Below are 20,697 nucleotides of genomic sequence, written 5' to 3'. Positions count from 1 at the left end.
CATTCTGCTTTCAGCAGATGGTGCAGTAGGACTGCTAACTGTCGTCATCCACCACTCCAACGCCGCTCTGCTGCTATTGTCTCAATAGCGAATTTCTCCATGTTGTCTGTCACAGGCTCCTGGGTACATGTGTTCTTCCTTGGGAAACGTGTGCGGTGCTAACCGTCGTCGTCCACCACTTCCGCTGCCATGCTGCTCTCCTGAATCCACCTCACAGGTCCTCTCATCATTCTCTATAAATATCTATTCTTGTGGCATCTGTCATCAACCACTGCTTCCGCTGCCACGCTGCTCTCCTGCAGATGCCATACCACGGCAAGCACGGAGCCCGCTCAGATCACCGTGGCAGTTATGAGCGTTGTAAACACCTCGCGCATTATCCTGCAGTATGTGCAGAACCAGAACCTGCAAAAGCAGGCAAGGAGGCGACGGCAGCGCGGTGACAAGAGTGATGAGGACATGGACACAGACTTCTGTCAAAGTACAGGCCCTGGCAATTTGGACATCCTGGTGGATGACCTTACATTGTGATTGACCTTACAATAAGTCAATAAGTGATTGACCTTACATTGGACACGCATTAGCTATCAGGATCAGAGGCTGCCCTGGTCTATGCTGATTACATCTGTGCTGAGCCAAGAACCTCTGACTGCTAAAAAGAACAAAGGTTTCAACTAATAAGAGATTCTGAATTAAAGTTTGCAGGTGACACAAAAATTGGGGCAGTGGTAAATCATGAAGAGGCCAGGTCACTGATTCAGAGCAATCTGGATCACTTGGTAAACTGGGCGTAAGCAAACAATATGTGTTTTAATACCACTAAATGTAAAAAGTATACATCTAGGAACAAAGAATGGTGGCCTTATTTACAGGATGGGGGACTCCATCCCGGGAAGCAGAGATTGTGAAAACTGTTTTGGGGTAGTGGTGGGTTCAGCTAACATGAACACCCAGTGTGATGCTGTGTCCAAAAGAGCTAACGAGGTTGTGGGATGCATAAACGGGACTTTCCAGTTGGAGTAAAGAGGTTATTTTACCTCTTTATCTGGCACTGGTATGACCACTGCTGGAACACTTTGTCCAGTTCAGACCCCGACAATTCAAGAAGGATGTTGGTAAATTGGAGAGGATTCAGAGAAGAGCCATGAGAACGATTAAAGGATTAGAAAACATGCCTCCTAGCAATAGACTCAAGTTGCTCAATCGGTTCATCTTAACGTGAAGGTTAAGGGGTAACTTGATTAGTCTAGTTGGCTCTTCAATCTAGCAGAGAAAGGTACAACACACTCCAATGGCTGGAAGTTGAAGCCAGACAAATTCAGACTGGAAATAAGGCGTACATTTTTAACAGTGACAGTAATTAACCATTGGAACAATTTACCAAGTGTTGTGGTAGATTCATAGAATATCAGGGTTGGAAGGGACTCAGGAGGTCATCTAGTCCAACCCCCTGCTCAAAGCAGGACCAATCCCCAATTAAATCATCCCAGCCAGGGCTTTGTCAAGCCTGACCTTAAACACTTCTAAGGAAGGAGATTCTACCACCTCCCTAGGTAACGCATTCCAGTGTTTCACCACCCTCCTAGTGAAAAAGTTTTTCCTAATATCCAACCTAAACCTCCCCCACTGCAACTTGAGACCATTACTCCTTGTCCTGTCCTCTTCTACCACTGAGAATAGTCTAGAACCATCCTCTTTGGAACCACCTCTCAGGTAGTTGAAAGCAGCTATCAAATCCCCCCTCATTCTTCTCTTCTGCAGACTAAACAATCCCAGTTCCCTCAGCCTCTCCTCATAAGTCATGTGTTCCAGACCCCTAATCATTTTTGTTGCCCTTCGCTGGACTCTCTCCAATTTTTCCACATCGTTCTTGTAGTGTGGAGCCCAAAACTGGACACAGTACTCCAGATGAGGCCTCACCAATGTCGAATAGAGGGGAACGATCACGTCTCTCGATCTGCTGGCAATGCCCCTACTTATACATCCCAAAATGCCATTGGCCTTCTTGGCAATTCTCCATCATTGACCATTTTTCAATCAAATTTTTAAATCTCACAGCTCCCATTGGCCAGGAATGGTGAACCATGGCCACTGAGAGCTGCGGGCAGCCGTGCCTGAGGATGGTCAAGTTAAACAAACTGTCTCATGGCCTGCCAGCAGATTACCCTGATCGGCCGCAGGTTGCCACCACTGTCCTAACCCTCATCCTCTGGCCATGTGAAGCTCATCTCCCAGAGGAGGCATGCAATGGGACAGGGGCATGCAAAGCCTTTTCCCATCACATAGTTCCTCTGATCTTTCTCTGCACCTGTAGGGCTATACTGTGTAAAGGGAGAAGACCATATGGCCCTGCAGAAGGAAGTTCACAGTGTGTATAACAACCATTGCACAGCTTACCAAGCACACTGGGTGTGTCTACCCTGAGCTCCCATTGCTGCACTAGGTGAATTCAGGCAGAATGCCCCTGCTGTGCTGCAGAGTAGACCTGCTATGTCTAAAGAAAACATTAACATATGAAAACCACAAAGCAGGGGTGGTGAAGATCTGGCCACGTAAGGGTTAACGTCTCTGCCACACTGTGCTGACAGAGCCACTTTTCTGAATTTTATGCCTACAGCAAGTGAAGGCAGATGCACTGGGAAAATCGGAAGTGTAAATCTAGCCTTATCTAATCCAAGTTCTTTGCCAGGGAGATCTAGGAACTTCAGAGAACAGTGAAGTGACATTTAAAGGATACATCTAAGAGACTGATCATCTCTCTGCAGGTGTTTATGGTGAATCCATCACTTTTAATGTCTGCCCCTGCACAAAAACAAAGTCAGAAATACTTTAGACAAATATTTTCTGCAGCCCACAGAAATACAGTCCACCCACAGTCAGCATCTGCTACTAGGGCAAATACACTTTCATTACTACCAACATTTCTTCTATGCACCTCCTCTCCCAACTTATTAAAAAAAGAAAGTGAATATTTAGTACAAGCGAAAGGGTTTGGAGTCAAAAAATACCAGAGAGGAAAGGCCTGTTTTTTCACAGAACATATACAGCATGGGTAATTGCAGTACACGCTTTTCCCAAACTGCCCTGGCAAAGATCTATGTTGCATCCATTGTAAAGAAAGAGCTTCTGTGTTTGCACTGAACAAAATTGATCCTTTTGTAATCAATGTAGGTTACACAAAATACACTATAATGAACCGGGTAGCGTGTATGTGCAGGTGCCCTCTACTGGTAGAATTAGAGTTGCACATTCTATCAAATCCTGTACTGCTAATAGAGATTTCCCCTTAGCCCATGTGGCAGAGGATTGTGCTTTTGGAGCAGGAAAACCAGATTACATCTGTGTTGTCAATATAGGGGCCATGGTGTACCACACAGCAGCACCTCTGGAGTCCTCCTTAGGCATGGATTTCAAACAAGTACCTGTACAGTTTGTAAGGCCGGATCCAAATGTAGAAACACACAGGGAGTGAGACCCAGTCAATTCTCCCAGGGCGAGCCCTGACCTCTCTATTCAGACTCCACATTCCAGTCCCATTATTTTGGGGTGACAGTTATCTTACAGAAAGATTCATTACCCTGAACGGATCCCAGCAGTTCTCTTTTAACATTATTACTTGTTTACGTGCTATCAAAAAGGACCATGGTACAGAAATTCATTGTGAATCAAAGAGAGATCCTGTATGTCTTACTTGCAGCATCTGCCTACCAGCCTTGCTCAGTGTGAAACATCTAGTGTCACTTACTCTTTGCTACTACCCTATTCAGAACAGTTTGAAGTTCATTTGCAGTCATTTCACAGTCCTGGAAACAAGAAAAAAAAAAACACATTTCAGGTGATGATAAATGTTTGGAACAAACCAATTGAGCATTCATTCACTGCAATACCCTTACAGACAACTCCACTTCTCATCCTTATCTTAAGGCTTGGGACTCTAACGCTAAGGTCTCCCGTCTAGCCGCTCTATACCGACAAAAGTTTTGCCAACAAAAGTGCTACTGTAGACAAAGCCCGAGGACACACCACAGATATTTCCTTATACTTAGAATGTGAAGTGAGTGGTATCTCAGGTACCACAGTGTGGCAACCCACTAAATGCGACGTGTCTACCAGCAACCACTGGCTCAGTTCCTCAACTAAGGAGATTCAGAAACACATCCAGACTTATGGAAACTGAAAGGGAAGCAGCTGAAATTCACCAATCACAACTCAAACAGGCTTCTGTGGCTAAAAATGATGCTCTCACACTTAAAATTGGCCCCAGGTATTTGCTCCTTAAGAGCAAACCCAATGTGACAGCTACAAGCTAGTTTGTGCAGCAGGATCCTGCAGATGCCAAGGTCTCCTATGCAGTAGAGTGCAATACTACCCTCTAGCTAACAGATTCCTGAGTCCAGCAACTTCTAACCAACAAGGAATATAGTCCTAATATCTATTAGTACAACACTCCAAATTATGCACCAGCACCAGGTAGCTGACTCCCCAGGTAATTTATATCACCACATAGTAACATCACTCACTTCCACCATTCTTAAAGGGAGGCTACACCTTGAGAGAATCACATTCAGCACCGATATGAGGAATAACGTAGTACAACTGTTCTATTGTAAGGTACATTAAATTGGACCAAAATGGTAGCCGAGAGTTAATAAAAGGAGAAATCATTCTTCAGAAGACTAGATAAACAAGAGAATTGGTACTCAAAATAGTTTTCTACCTCTGTACTAAGATGTCACTATCTTTTTCTCTCTTTAAACCACTCACCTCTCCAGAAAGCTTCTGAAACATGTTCTTGAACTCCTTATCTATGTCCTTGTCATCAACATGAGGCTAAAGGGAAGAGAGAACCAATAATGTGGTTTATTATTCCAGACACAGGTGCCAGGAAATGGGTGGAGGTGTTTGAAATTGCCAAACAAAATTTCCTAAATAAATGGCTTAATTCCATTTGGAAGATGAGCGGGGTCGGAGAGCTCTGGCTCAAGCCCAAGCCTGAATGTCTACGCAGCAATTTTATAGCCCCGCAGCCTGTCCCAAGTCAGCTGCGGATGTTTAACTACTGTGTAGTCAGACCCTGATTGGAAAGGACTCTTGTGTTATCACATTAGGATCACAAAATAGATGTGGAGAAAAATTATATTGAGCCTGTCTATAGCAATGACACAGTTCCTTGGAGGTCTGCTTTTGAGATTCTTCTTTATGGAAAGGATCACACTATACCACAGTATTATATTCTCCTTGTGCATATGTATTCTGAACTGATGTACTACAGCTCAGTTACAGAATTGCGTGGGCAAAATTTTGCCCCAAAAATGCACATGGAACCTGTAAGCCAGATAGATAGGGAAAGGAGGTTTTCAATTACAGGGCTTCTTTACACGAGTATGGATACTCTGATTTCAGCTCAAGCCAACAGCAGCAAAATCCCAAATCAAATGTCTGCTTGCCCAAGAAGCTGTTCATTTAGACCTAACTGGCATTTACCTCATATGGTTTTGCAGCCACTACATCACCAATTTCCCTGAGGAAAAATAAAAATAAAAGAAATGACCAATCTAGTATTTACAAAGCAATGGATCCTTGTATAGGACTGCGGTCTCTAACACGGTAACTTGAGCTTTTCAGTCTGCAGTAATCCTACCTCAGCACACACCACTACATTTTTAAAATCATGCACACCAGGTGACCTTTTCTTTTGCTGTGTATTCAGCCTCTCCAGCCTTTTCCTTCTACTGGCCACTTTGTAGGATATATATGCTTGAAGACCATCTCTTCCCCCACACTTCTGATCCTTCCTCTGAAAACATCTGCTCAATGTGCAGTAGCGTCAAAAAAGCTAAATACTAGGAACCATTAAGAAAGGGACAGATAATAAAACAGAAAATATCAATGCCACTATATAAATCCATGGTACACCCACACCTTGAATACTGTGTGCAGTTCTTAGCCCATCTCAAAAAAGATATTGGAATTGGAAAAGGTGGAGAAGGGCAACAAAAAAAAGTTAGTGGTATGGAACAGCTTCTGTATAAAGAGAGATTAAAAAGACTGGAACTTTTCAGCTTGGAAAAGAGAAGACTAATCGGGGATATGATAGAGGTCTATAAAATCGTTATTTACTTTCTCCACACCACTCATGAAGTGTTATTTACGCCTTCACATAACACAAGAACCAGTGTCACCCAATGAAATTAATAGGCAGCTGGTTTAAAAAAAACAACAAAACACAAAACAAAAGGAAGTACTTCTTCACACACACAGTCAACTTGTGGAGCTCCTTGCCAGGGGATATTGTGAAAGCCAAGACTATAATGGGGTTTAAAAAAGAAAAAGTTCATGGAAGATAGGTTCATCAATGGCTATTAGCCAAGATGGTCAGGGATGTAACTCCATGCTCTGAGTGTCCCTAACCTCTGATTACCAGAAGCTGGGAGTGGACAACAGGGGCTGGATCACTCGGTGATTACCTGCTCTGTTCATTCCCTCTGGGGCACCTGGTATTGGCCACTGTCGGACGACAGGATACTGGGCTAGGTGGACCTTTGATCTGACACAATATAGCCGTTTTTATGTTTCCCATGGCACTTTTTGACAAAACTTTTACTCTGTAGACCCCAGGTGGTATTCAGATACTACAATAGTGGGTGCTAGAACATAGTGGACAAGCCATTGCTCTATAATGTGGGTTGGAGCACCCACAGAAAAAACAATAGTGGGTGCTGAGCACCCACCAGTGGGCCCTGCCAATCCACTCCTCCCCCCACCCTCACCTCCAACCCACTGTGGATCAGCTGTTCAGTGGCAGGCAGGAGGCGCTGGGGGAGGGGGCAGAGCAGAGATAGGGCATGCAACAGGGTGGGAAGAGGTGGGGTGGAGGCAGAAAGAGGGCAGGTGGAGCTTGAGCATCCCCAGAGAAATGAGAAAGTTGGCACCTGTGTGTGGATGTATTGACTGATACAAGTAGCCCTTGAGTTGGGGGCCTTAAAGGTTCAACTCTCAAGTCTCCCATGTAGTGTGGATCATTTCACCTTGCTCCTTACATACCTCACCTTGAGCAGAGAGAATTATGAAGAAGATACATACTGAGTTTTAGCCTGTTTCTCAGAGAAAATTCTAAGGCAGAACTCTCCATCTTTGAAAGGCTCGAATGTGGATGGCACAATGAGGTACTCTCCTGGGGGCAGTTTGAGACGGCTGGAGACTTCGCGCAGGTTAACATAGGTGTCAGACCGGGCTACTGGTCGGTGGGTTGTGAAGAAATCTCGGCTCAGATGGACATCTGTGTGATTTTTCAGCTGGTAAAAATAATATTCTATTAAAAAAAATCAACTGGATAAAGTCACCAGAAAGCCTAATTTCCCTAGTTCTATTTCATTGTTTAAAAGCCATCCCCAGAACTTTATGCTAGTTGGAAGCAATATAACCTCTGAGTGCAGGCAAGGGAGACAAGCACGAATGTTCTGCCATATCAACATAAAAAACAAACCCAGAACAGGCTGAACAACAGAAAGGGGATGGTGCTTAACTCTATCAGGATCAAACTTCTGCGTCTCTAATGTTTGTGAGACAATAGCAAATAGTACCATGTTAATGTGCACTCACAGCTTAACAAATTTGTTGTGAATAAGTTGTTCTGTTAATTTAGCACTTTCTTTTCATGAATTGTTCATGAAAAGACTGATTTTTTTACAAATTTTATTCAGCCTATGGGGTGTTTGCAAACTGTTCGCTTTGACTATTCATGGCATGTGATTGGTCACCTAAGCTACATAGGGCTGCCAGCCCTCCAGGATTGGCCTGGAGTCTCCAGGAGTTAAAGATTAATCTTTAAAGATTATGTCATGTTATTAAATCTCCAGGAATACATCCAATGAAAACTGGCAACCCTAAAGTCACATGCTGTTTCTGCTCTGCGATTGGAGGACTAAATTTTTTTAAACAGGAAAAGAGTGACTAGCTAACACGCTTGTTCTCATATCACTGTGGCATTCATGAGCACAAAATATTCAAGAGGACAAAACCCTAGTCATGAGTGTGTTCATGTATAGCAATAATGGACACACATATGAACAAGCCAAATGGCCATTCAGAATTCACGCAGATGTTTGCTAGCATTGCAGCTCTAGCACCCATGTAGCATGGCTAACTCTCAGATTTCTTCAGTCACCTGTTTCACCAGCCTCACAGCCCTATCATCTATTCCTTGCTTCTGACAGTATCCATAATCCAAAACTGTGAATGGATGCAGGTTGTCCTTCAGCAACACTACAAACAGAATATTCTTCTTATTGGCTATGTTAGGTGAGCTATGAGCTGCTGCAATGGAAACTTCAAGCACCTTCTACCTCTAACAGTAGGCATAAGGATAACATGGTTTGAGGTTTTCAAAGCCAACTAGGGGATTTAGCCACACAACTCCCCTTCATTTCAGAGGGAAATGTGTGGCTAATCCCTTATCTGTTTTGAAAATCCAACTCAACAGTTCCATGGACTGATAATCTGGTTACACTCTACAGAGTTTAAGCAAATCAGCCACTCATAGCTGAACACAATTAAAAACAAGATCCCAGTGCTAAATACACCTTTAGAAATCTCATTCAACTTACATTTACTCCATAAACTTTTCCTTCAAAATGTGTGACTCATCAAGGCAATGATACAAGAAAGGTGGAGCATGTTTGACAGAAGGTGTGCCGACTGCTACACTGATAGTGTTTCTGGCTTGACTATAAAGCCAGGTCACAGGGTAAATGTGCTGAACTCATTTGTAAGGGTGATCAGATGTAACTTCTTATATAAAAGTAGTATATTTAACAATAACCCCCCTAAACACTACAGCATCTCTGTTGTAAGCTATAGAATAATGTGGTGCCTTTTCTCTTTTTTTAAAGTAAGGACTGGGTTTGGGTATAATCAACTATTCAAACTATTTCTCCCCACCCATTCTGAAGCTAAACTACACGGCAATGAAAAATTCAGAAATCAGATCCAGCATTTTTTCAATGTATAAGTTCCATTTCCCTTTGTGTCTGAAGCTGTAAACAGATAGCAGATAATTGGTACATAGTTGCACGTTATGTTATTGGGCAAGAACAAAGGGGATGAAAAAAACACAGCAAAATTGGCAGCACAGAATGCTACACTATAGTAACGAATATGACTCCATCTAGCTCTAAACACCGCTTTGTGGTCCTAATTTTAGAAATGGAAAGCCTCTTTATCTTAACATTGACACTTGATTGAGGAGATAGAGTTGGGTAAATTGATGACATTGTGCCACTGCCCAGCAAAGATAGAGGGACCCACAGAGTTTGATATTTCTTTAAGTAATGTAAACTGGGTTTTCCTCTAAGCAGGAAAGGAAAATACAGTAAGGACCTTGTTCTGCCATAATCTTTACTAGACACACACATCCAATTCTGATCTTAGTTACATTAAGATCAATGGCAGTCAATGGAGTCACTCCATATTTAAACTAGTGTAAATGAGATCAAAATCTGACTGGGATGAAACCTCATCCTACAGTTCCTTTAAAATGGCTATTCAGAACGTGCAGTGTTGGTCTTCAAATATCAATTTAGTGATTTAAAAAAAACACCCCAGTCAAAGTTCTCCCGAAGGTTTGTAGTCAGTTTAGAAGGCACCATGCTTTAAGCAGCAGTTGTATTAAACAGGTGGTGGCCATCTGGAGGATGGAAGTCTCCAGTGGAATGTACATACCTCTTCAGGGACCTGCAAAAGAGAAGTTAATAATGAAAAGTGGCTGCTTAGTATCTTCTGCAGTCAGTTGGGTGAAATGTTAACTAATGCCACATTTTATAGACTCAGGTAGTTTGTCTTTCATTCCTATTTACAACCATTTAATGCAATTCTAGTCCATGCACAAAGTTTCCACTTGTGCTAGAACTGTTCCAAAGGAAAATTAATTTCAGGATTTGGCCAAATGTTCTGTTTTTACTCAGAGGCAATGAGAGCTTAGTTCAAAATTGTTTTGAAAATTTATGAGAACAGGCATAAAATATATTTGCTTGCCATTACCATAATACTGATGAAAAATGTAATGATGATATCTGTTTTGACTTGTGATTAAAATATTTGCCAGAAGGCAAATAGTTTTGCAAAGCAGTTTTAATCTGTGTAATTTAGCCCTTGATAAGTTAATAAAATAGCTAAAAAGCACTGCTGCAATTTGCACTTATGAATATAGGACATGATTTTCAAAAGCACCCAAGTGATTTGAGAGCACAAATTTCAATGGGACTTGTGCTCTCAAGTCACTTAAGTGCTTTTGAAAAATTCACCCATAGCCTCTTAGCCCTGGTCTACACTAGGAGTTTAGGTCGAATTTAGCAGCGTTAAATCGATGTAAACCTGCACCAGTCCACATGATGAAGCCCTTTATTTCGACTTAAAGGGCTCTTAAAATCAATTTCCTTACTCCACCCCTGACAAGTGGATTAGCGCTTAAATTGGCCTTGCCGGGTCGAATTTGGGGTACTGTGGACACAATTCAACGGTATTGGCCTCCGGGAGCTATCCCAGAGTGCTCCATTGTGACTGCTCTGGACAGCACTCTCAACTCAGAAGCACGATTGTTTGCCATTGCTCTGATGGAGGGAGGGGCGACTGACGACATGGCTTACAGGGTTGGCTTACAGGGAGTTAAAATCAACAAAGGGGGTGGCTTTACATCAAGGAGTATTTCAGGCAGGACTTCACGGAGGGTTCCAATAAGAAATGGTGCACCTAAGTTATTGTTCTTATTGGAACAAGGAGGTTAGTCTGGCCTCTGATTGATACATGGCTAGATTTACCTCGCTGCACCTTCTCTGTGAGTGACTGCAGTGTGACCTAGAGGAATGAGTCCCCTAGACGGGGGGCGGCGGGGGGGGAGTTTGCAAATGAGTACAAAACAAATCTGGTCTATTTCTTGTTTTGATACACTCCATCTATCTTTTACATCTTTGGCTGGCAGCAAATGGTGCAGAAGGACTACATGCCATCCACATCTCATGGCTGCTCGGCAGAAGATGGTACAATAGGACTGCTAGCCATCCTCATCTCTTGCCTGCCCAGCAGAAGATGATGCAATAGGACTGCTAGCAATCCATATCACCTGCCTGCTCACCATAAGATGGTTCAATAGGACTGACTGCAGGACTAAAGAGAATGACCTAGTCAAGTCACTCCAGATTTAGTCCCTGCGCCCATGTCTGCCCAGGCGCTCCTGATCAACCTCACAGAGGCGACCAGGAGCACCTCGGACATGACGATGATGGCTACCAGTCCTATTGCACCGTCTGCTGCCACAAGGCAATGGGTTGCTGCTGCTGTGTAGCAATGCAGTACCGCGTCTGCCAGCACCCAGGACACATAGGGTGACAGTGAGCTGAGCGGGCTACATGCTTGCCGTGGTATGGCGTCTGCACAGGTAACTCAGGAAAAAAGGCGCGAAACGATTGTCTGCCCTTGCTTTCACGGAGGGAGGGAGGGAGGGAACGGGGTCCTGACGATATGTACCCAGAACCACCCGCGACAACGTTTTAGCCCCATCAGGCATTGGGATCTCAACCCAGAATTCCAATGGGCAGCGGAGACTGTGGGAACTGTGGGATAGCTACCCACAGTGCAACACTCCGGAAGTCGACTCTAGCCTCGGTACTGTGGAAGCACTCCGCCGAGTTAATGCACTTAGAGTATTTTCTGCTGGGACACACACACTCGAATATATAAAACCGATTTCTAAAAAACCGACTTCTATAAATTCGACCTAATTTCGTAGTGTAGACATACCCTTATAGAATGTCTTTTATGTCTAGTTTAGATAGGAGTGCATTGGTTGGAGGCTCATACCATATATAAGAGTATAAGCCTGTGCACTCAGTTGTAAGAGTTATTACTACTGTAATTGTCTTTCAGTTAGCTTCAGTGACATGACTTATATAAGATTCTACCAGGCAGGTAAGCTTCAGTATGCCCATTCTCTTTTCTTGTTATACACATCTGCTCAGCATTTTCCTGACTAGAGTAGGTCTTCCTTGGCCATAATCTCAGCTGGAATAATATCCATCCATAGGCGAAAGCGCCAGTGGCAGCTTGTATCATGGATGAGTGTCCAGGTTAGAGGATTTAGCAGCCCTTCCTTTCAAGGTAGAGTTCATTTGTTAAGAGTTACTAAATCTACCCTAACAAGTATAAGATTTTTAAGTGGGCAGGTGAGTGAGATCTCCCAAGATAGAAATACACTAAGGCAGAAAGATTGTGTTTTGGTCTGTCTGTGGTGATAGATAAATATAGAGAGCCATTCTTTAATGTGCAAATTCTAGAATGCAAATGGATTGGGTTGCCTGGTATTAAACAGATGGCATGGGAAACACAGAGCTAGCTGTCTGCACAGACACGTTAGCACCAGGGAAAACCCTTGCCAATTTTGTACCAGTGCCACATTTTCAGCCCTGAAGAAAAGCTATCCCACATGTGTAGGAGATAAGGGAACCAAAATGCACACACTACTTTAGCAAAAGTTAGTCATTCCATTAAAGACCTTTGCCTATGGGAGTCTATGCTACACTTCATGATCTCATATCTGCAGAAAAGCAATGAATTATGATATCAGTTGGAATTTCAGATTTTTTGTTTTGTTTCCATGGCATCACAGAAGTTAAAGATGGAAAAGTCCTACTCCCATCTCCAGCCTCTGCAGAATTGTTCCCTACAGTATATTATCCAACTGTTTACACAGACAGTGGTGACACAAGTGTTATATAAAACCAGAAACCAACAGAACAATACTATGGTAGGTAGTGAAGCTAACACAATCTGCATATTCAAAGAAAAATAATTCAAGCGAACAGCAGGAACTAGTGATGGGCCTAAAACTGAACCATTTATCTGGAATCTCCTTCCATTACGAACCAGCACTGTTTAGGCTTTGCAAGAGAAAAGACCTGAATGAGACTGTTGATAAATTAGCCACCTCCACTTTTGAAGCGCTCTGTTAGAAACTGAATGGTACAAACCCTGAACCATTTATCTGAACGCTCCCATGCGATGGGGGTCAGATCGAATGAGAGAAGGATTTGAACCATCTCGCAAAACCAAAACCTGACTGAGGTGATGCTGAAAAGTCAAAAGCCTCTCTGAGCGTTGCCCATCTCGAGGAGAGCACAGCACTGAGTAACCCCTTAAAAGGAACTTACTATACCTGATAGAGAGAATAGCCAATACTAAGTAGAGCTTCCCCCATCTTCTTCTGTCTCCTGCGGTTCTTCTGCATAAGGCCCACCAGCACAGTGCTTCCTTCATTATCATCATCATCGGGCTCATCCAGCTTGATTTTAAACTGAGGATTGGTCCAGTATGTCACTAAAAAAATCCCAAGGGAAAATGAAAGGAAAGAGCATTTACTTTCACTGCCGCTGAGGTCATTCTCATGAGAGGTATAGAAACAGCACTTTGGAAAGACCTTCTTTGGGGTTCAGTCAAACCTTTCCATTACATTATATGGTTCCATGTTTTTCCAGCTGTGCTGTATATTTATTTAAGCAATAACAAATTACAAAGACATCTCCTGGGGAGTAATGACTAGCTGGGAGGAGCCAATGCCATAAACACCAACTAGTCATTTAGCCCCAGGAAATGTCCTCTGCTGAGACTGTTGTTGTTATATGGCCAAATCCCAGAGGGCCTCTCTTCAGGTTTGACCTGAAAATGCAAGGCCAAATTACGATACTCTGTGTCTTTTAGTGTTGAATTGTGACTGTATTGTGGCTTCCACAATCCACTGGTGATTAGTCCAGTCAGAAGCATGAGTAGTACAGGCAGGGAAAGTGCATAAAGAAAAGATACTGTACAGTAAATTAACTGCTCAAGTGAGGAAAGAAACCCTGATGAGAAAATGGGTCTGAATCAGGTTTTGATTTAGACCACATAGGTTTGGGTTAATATCAACACGTGTAGAAAATAGGTAAAAAACCCTAGAGAAGGAACTTCAGATCCAAACCCTTCTGGCTCTTAACTCCTTTCTAAGCTTCTGGTTCCAAATTAGAGAGAAAAGGAGACTTGACCTATTTTCTGAATCAGGAACTGATGCAGCCCAAGATGGCAGAAATCTCATGAAAATGACTGATCTCAGATTCCCAACCAGTCCTGATAATGAAAATCTCCAAATACCAGCTGATCTCGTGAAATTTCTGCCACTTTTGGCTGAAATCTCATGAGAGCACTTGCAAGTTTTCAACTTCAAACCCAAACGGACAGCCCTGATTCAGCCTTGAGCCTAGACCCTGGACTAAACCAGTCCAGATCTTTGCTTCACCTCTTTGATCCAACTATAAAAACACCAGAACACACACCTCCATGAAACAACCCACACTGCTGCTTCAACAGTGATACAACATGGAACCTGTGTTGGAAGAAATTGTATCTATTTCTTCACCACACAAACAAGTTTCACCTGGGTCTTTACCTGGATAGTTCTGGCAGCCACCAGCGGTAGAACCCCGTCTCCACTGACCACTGAATAAGGTCAGGCCCCATTTATGAACCTTGTCACTCGTCAGGGTGTCAGGAGTCAAGTTGCAGATCTCAAGCCGTGTAAACTGTCTTTGAAAATCTGAGAATGCCATCCTGACAAAGAACACAAAGAGTCCATGGTGAATTCATGAACTTGGAACATGGCCAGACCCACTGTGAATTGATCCCTTTTCTAATGGGGCAGAAAATGGCAGAACCACAGGAAAATTCCCTGAAATTCAGTCTAATTGAACTTTGGAACTAAAATTGGCTTCTAGGAACCCCAACCACCCCTTTAAGGCAACAGTTCTCAATGGCTAATATTCATTAAGGGCTCAACTGTGCCACCTTTGCTCATGTTGAATCATACCTTAGTACCCAAATAATTTCACTGAAATCAGTGCAGCTATGTGGGGAATGAGCCATACATCCAAATAGTCCCAGAGATTTAAAAAAAAAAAATTGGTTATCCTTCCATTGTTGATGTTTCTTACCCCACCTCTGATAGCTCAGTCTGGGTAACATTCACCTTATTATTACATTAGAAGATAATCAGGTCATGTTGCCAGCTGCCCAGGAAAGCAGGACACACTGCCAACAGATATTCAAGCGCTCGTGGGTACTGACACCATTCCTTGCACTCAGAATGATTCTGATTTCACTTCCACTGGCATAAATCAGGCATAACTCCATCAATGTCAGTGGAATTAACACTGAATAAATCCACAGCAAAGAAAATCTGAATCAGATCCGTCCCTGATTCTCCACTGTCTTGCACCTTGTGTAGCTATTTACATTTGCACAAAGAGGACAACTGCCATTCTAACTGAGGGTAGAGTTCTACAAAGATCAATTCAATATTAATCCATGTAACCAAATACTGGGCTGGATTTTCCACTCACTCCCGGTAAATAGATGCTACCAAGCTATAAAGCTGAACTTCCTCACTACTATTTAGGCAAAATCCAAGCCACAAAATATTGAGCATCTGAGCTACATTCTTGCCACCTTATCATGCTATAGAAACCCTAATATACAGGTCATATTTGAATGGGAAGGGAGATAACCAACAGGCTAATAACTCTCACACATCATGGCTGTGTTATTAACCCTTTGGATAGTGGTATTTTCCTCAACCACCATCCAAAGCAATGCTGTACATCTCCATGTACAGTTTCCTAAGGATTAATCCCACTAAATGATTCTTACCAAAACTCTCCATCATCTGCTTGCTTATCCAGAGCCTGTTTTTGTTTGGGATCAATATAATTCCATTCTGGAGCACTGCAGGCAAAACACAAGAGGCAATAAGTATAGTAGTTACATTTTACTTTATAAAAACTTCAGGAAGTTGGAATCTTTCTATACTTACAGAAGATAAAAGAACATATTTCCTTCAATGACTGGATCCTTTACTCATTCCAAGGGCTGTGCAAAATGCAAATTAACTCTATATACAGTTGGAAATTTAGACAAGCTGGTCAAAGAATCAGGCTTTACATTTAACTGTATTTGTGGCAAATGAACCCCACTTTAATCATAACTACAAGATGCAAGTATGCACAGATATCACTAGGACTATCAGGAAATGTTCTCTCTGTGTGAGATCTATTCTAATGTCTAAGTCTCCCAAGCAGAGTGGTGAAACCTCCATTATTTGGGACATTTTAAAACAAGAATGGAGAAAGAGCACTAGAAAAATATACTACAGGGAGCAATACTGCACTGGTCACAGGGAAGGACTAGGTATCCAATGCTTCTATTCCATCTCTATCATACTATTGTACAGTAGGCCAGATTCTCATCTGATCCCATGAAAATCTGGAGTAACTCCATTGATTTCAGTGGAGATGATCCACAGTAAAACAGGTGTGACTGAGATCAGAATATGGCCCTGTAAGTTTATATGAAGCAGACTACTTTTAGGGTGAGCAAACCAGGTCCAATACATGTAAGATTCACCCTAAAGCTTTGCTCAGGTTGCACACAAACTCAATGCTATAATTTCAGCCAGCCGGGATGAGAAGCAGATATATCAAAATCCTGCGTGAGAAATTTTCATGCTATTTTCAACCTGACCAAACCCAAGAAAAATCTTAGCAACGTTGTGACCATACTTCTCATGAGATACCAAGCCCACCTTCCGGCCCAGAGCGGTTCAGATGGGTATTCAAATGCTTGGGTGCTTAGCTGAACACAGAGCCTTTTGAGCTTCTCCAGCAGCCGTGAAACATTGCCCTTTCTTAGGCCTTGCAGTCCCATCGATGGAGTTGCACAGCAATTTGGCCCTACTGTGTTTTCTAGCCATGGAAATTGACTGAATACTACACAGGTATTTCACCAGCAACAGAAGGATACAGGCATGAGGAGAGTCACCTTGCGAAATGAAATGGGTCTGACTTCCTTGGTCCTGTTCACAGCAAGAACTACAGACTACTCTCCACAAATAGAGAGCCCTGCCTAGGGTGACCAGACAGCAAATGTGAAAAATCGGGACAGGGGGTGGGGGTAATAGGAGCCTATATAAGGAAAAGACCCAAAAATCGGAACTGTCCCTATAAAATTGGGACATCTGGTCACCCTAGTCCTGTCTGGGGGGAGGAGGTAAATCCCATGATGAGAACAGACCAATAGCCAGCACTGCTAATTTATGAATAATGCTTTATTTCTGACAAAGATCAATTGATTTAACACCTTTTCCAAATGTGCTGTGTGGCTTATTAACTGCAGATATTACCAATTTAATTTTTAAAAGATATTGGAACACAGTGAGGAGAGGGATGTCACAGAATATAATAACCTACTTATCACTCCAGGCTCCGGTCCACTCCACTTCACCCCAGGGATTTCTAATCCTGACTAGCTTCTCTGGGTGCCCACGGTAGTTTACCTGTAGGATCCACAGCAAGCAGAGTCTGAGCATTATGTTAATTTACTCATTATCCTGTAGTATGCGCTTTTACAGCTAGAGAAAAAAAAACAATTTGCACTCTAGTGGGATGTCAGAGAAAAAACCCACCAAACGTCTCCCACCCCATCATCATTTTACTCTCCCCTTCACCACCAACCCAGCACTACAAAAATAGCATTACTTACAGGCCTAACGGTGAGTCATACAATATATGGGATGAGCAAGGATGAGCATCAGCTACAGCACAGCACAAGATCTGCATTCTCCACAGCATGTGACATTTCAGAAGATTGTACCAATTATGCTGCTGCACTAAGTTATTTAGCAGAATCTCCTCTATAATCACGATAGCTTGTGATATGTAGGGAAAGCTTGTGAAACGTAAGGTTCAAGTGAGTTTATAATATAGTCAGTTAGTACAATGCAGGTCGCAGGCTATGCTAATTTGCTGAGGAAAACTGGTTTGAATAAGGTATCTGAGAGGTTATCACCAAAGGGAGAGATTTCAAGCTAAAGAACTATTACAGTCAATCTCTGTGGCTGTGAAGATATTAGCAACATTTTCATATGGGGTCAAAGGTAGAGAGCCATCAGCAAGTTGTCAAAGGCCGTGTAGTATCACAAACCCAAAATTATGTTGTTTGTTAGACTGGTAAATCATTCTGTGTGATGGCAAGTTTCATCAGCACTGTATAGGTCAGGTTTACCCATAGGAAACCTAATAGGTTTAGCCATTATGTATGAGCTTACCTCTTCTGCTCCAGTGAGAGAGTAAGCATGTCCCTTTACCAATTTCTTACTTGTGATAGCTTCAGTTTCAGCTGCACTGGTGATCTAGGGCAATAAAAATACTGTTATATATTGCACACACACACAGTTTTAAAGACCAAATTAATACAGTTGCAGATATCTAAATGGTATTCTAAAAAAATTCAACAATACAAACTGTGTTAAACAGAAATGGACCCTAACCCTGGAGCTCTACTTTGTATCTCCAGAACCCCAGTTCCAAACACATCTGTGACTTGGGATGAGGGGGAGCTGAAATCTGAATCCAAATTTTCTCAATTTCAAATATTCAGGTCCAGTCCATTATAGGGAGAAGTTTCAGTTACAAACTTTTATTTGAACTCAGATCCAGAGCTCAGCTCGGTTGGTCAGAATCCAGTAAGTCAATAATAAACTCAGCCTCTGGTGAATATAAAGGGCTCAGTATGCCAAGATTCAGATATACAACACTGACCTTTTTACTGTGCAACTTTAAAAAAAAAAAAAGTTGAGGGACAAGAGGAAGAAACGAATTTGAAAGATGTGGGCTTCTTTTAACCTATCTAATGTTTTCTATAACTGCTGAGACTGCCTATTACAGATGTCAGTGATTTATAGGATTGAGAAATGGAGCCTACTCCAGGTTATGTGTGAGGAAAAGGGTGAGTATGGGTCTCAAATGACTGACCTAGAATACCTCATAATAAAGCATACTTGAAAGGCACCACAGAGCGAATGTAAGATATTCTCAAAGAGTTTGAGTCTGTCACCTTCTCCCCATTTGGGTGTCTGGGGCTGTAGGCAGGCAGCATTTGAATCTTAACAGTAGTTAGGATTGCATTTTAGAAGCTGGATGAACCAGGCAAATTACTCGTTTCTTTTCCAGTGTCAAAGGAATGTGGTCAGAGAGGAAATATCGTGAAGGAGTCTGAGCTGACATGCTGTCACTAGGTAAATCAGGCTTGGGGCAGATTGCCACAACTCTATGAGGGACTCATGCCATCACTGGTACATGTGATTGGAATAACAGAGACTTGGTGGGATAACTCACATGACTGGAGTACTGTCACGGACGGATATAAACTGTTCAGGAAGGACAGGCAGGGCAGAAAAGGTGCGGGAGTTGCACTGTATGTAAGGGAGCAGTATGACTGCTCAGAGCTCAAGTATGAAACTGCAGAAAAACCTGAGTGTCTCTGGATTAAGTTTAGAAGTTGAGCAACAAGGATGATGTCGTGGTGGGAGTCTGCTATAGACCACCGGACCAGGGGGATGAGGTGGACGAGGCTTTCTTCCGGCAACTCACGGAAGTTACTAGATCGCAGGCCCTGGTTCTCATAGGAGACTTCAATCACCCTGATATCTGCTGGGAGAGCAATACAGCGGTGCACAGACAACCCAGGAAGTTTTTGGAAAGGGTAGGGGACAATTTCCTGGTGCAAGTGCTGGAGGAACCAACTAGGGGCAGAGCTCTTCTTGACCTGCTGCTCACAAACTGGGAAGAATTAGTAGGGGAAGCTAAAGTGGATGGGAACCTGGGAGGCAGTGACCATGAGATGGTCGAGTTCAGGATCCTGACACAGGGAAGAAAGGAAAGCAGCAGAATACGGACCCTGGACTTCAGAAAAGCAGACTTTGACTCCCTCGGGGAACTGATGGGCAGGATCCCCTGGGAGAATAACATGAGGGGGAAAGGAGTCCAGGAGAGCTGGCTGTATTTTAAAGAATCCTTATTGAGGTTACAGGGACAAACCATCCCGATGTATAGAAAGAATAGTAAATATGGCAGGCGACCAACTTGGCTTAACAGTGAAATCCTTGCTGATCTTGAACACAAAAAAGCTTACAAGAAGTGGAAGATTGGACAAATGACCAGGGAAGAGTATAAAAATATTGCTCGGGGATGCAGGAGTGAAATCAGGAAGGCCAAATCACACCTGGAGTTGCAGTTAGCAAGACATGTTAAGAGTAACAAGAAGGGTTTCTTCAGGTATGTTAGCAACAAGAAGAAAGTCAAGGAAAGTGTGGGCCCCTTACTGAATGATGGAGGCAACCTAGTGACAGAGGATGTGGAAAAAGCTAACGTACTCAATGCTTTTTTTGCCTCTGTCTTCACGAACAAGGTCAGCTCCCAGACTGCTGCACTGGACAGCACAGCATGGGGAGGAGGTGACCAGCCCTTTGTGGAGAAAGAAGTGGTTTGGGACTATTTAGAAAAGCTGGACGAGCACAAGTCCATGGGGCCGGATGCGCTGCATCCAAGAGTGCTAAAGGAGTAGGCGGATGTGATTGCAGAGCCATTGGCCATTATCTTTGAAAACTCATGGCGGTCTGGGGAAGTTCCGGATGACTGGAAAAAGCTAATGTAGTGCCCATCTTTAAAAAAGGGAAGGAGGAGGATCCTGGGAACTACAGGCCAGTCAGCCTCACCTCAGTCCCTGGAAAAATCAGGGAGCAGGTCCTCAAGGAATCAATTCTGAAGCACTTAGAGGAGAGGAAAGTGA

At 43.0% G+C, this 20,697-nt stretch overlaps 1 protein-coding gene across 2 annotated transcripts in view; it reads right to left on the bottom strand.

Annotated features, from left to right (window-relative positions):
• Positions 1–20,697, bottom strand: part of LOC102937235 (calpain-8) — a 47,558-nt gene that overhangs the window by 7,323 nt on the left and 19,538 nt on the right. For both annotated transcript variants that reach the window (XM_007071723.4, XM_043543599.1), the window contains 11 exons: positions 18,176–18,259; positions 17,319–17,404; positions 15,724–15,798; positions 14,468–14,628; positions 13,205–13,365; positions 9,721–9,732; positions 7,084–7,295; positions 5,485–5,521; positions 4,765–4,830; positions 3,746–3,803; positions 2,738–2,802 (listed from right to left, as the gene is read on the bottom strand). In XM_007071723.4, coding sequence (XP_007071785.2) covers positions 2,738–2,802; positions 3,746–3,803; positions 4,765–4,830; positions 5,485–5,521; positions 7,084–7,295; positions 9,721–9,732; positions 13,205–13,365; positions 14,468–14,628; positions 15,724–15,798; positions 17,319–17,404; positions 18,176–18,259 — 1,017 coding nt within the window. The remainder of the gene's footprint in view (positions 1–2,737; positions 2,803–3,745; positions 3,804–4,764; positions 4,831–5,484; positions 5,522–7,083; positions 7,296–9,720; positions 9,733–13,204; positions 13,366–14,467; positions 14,629–15,723; positions 15,799–17,318; positions 17,405–18,175; positions 18,260–20,697) is intronic.

The sequence above is a fragment of the Chelonia mydas genome, chromosome 3 (genome assembly GCF_015237465.2).
Source record: "Chelonia mydas isolate rCheMyd1 chromosome 3, rCheMyd1.pri.v2, whole genome shotgun sequence".
Taxonomy (NCBI): domain Eukaryota; kingdom Metazoa; phylum Chordata; order Testudines; family Cheloniidae; genus Chelonia; species Chelonia mydas.
Note: the sequence above shows the minus strand (reverse complement) of the source record. Positions and strands in the feature narration are given on the sequence as shown.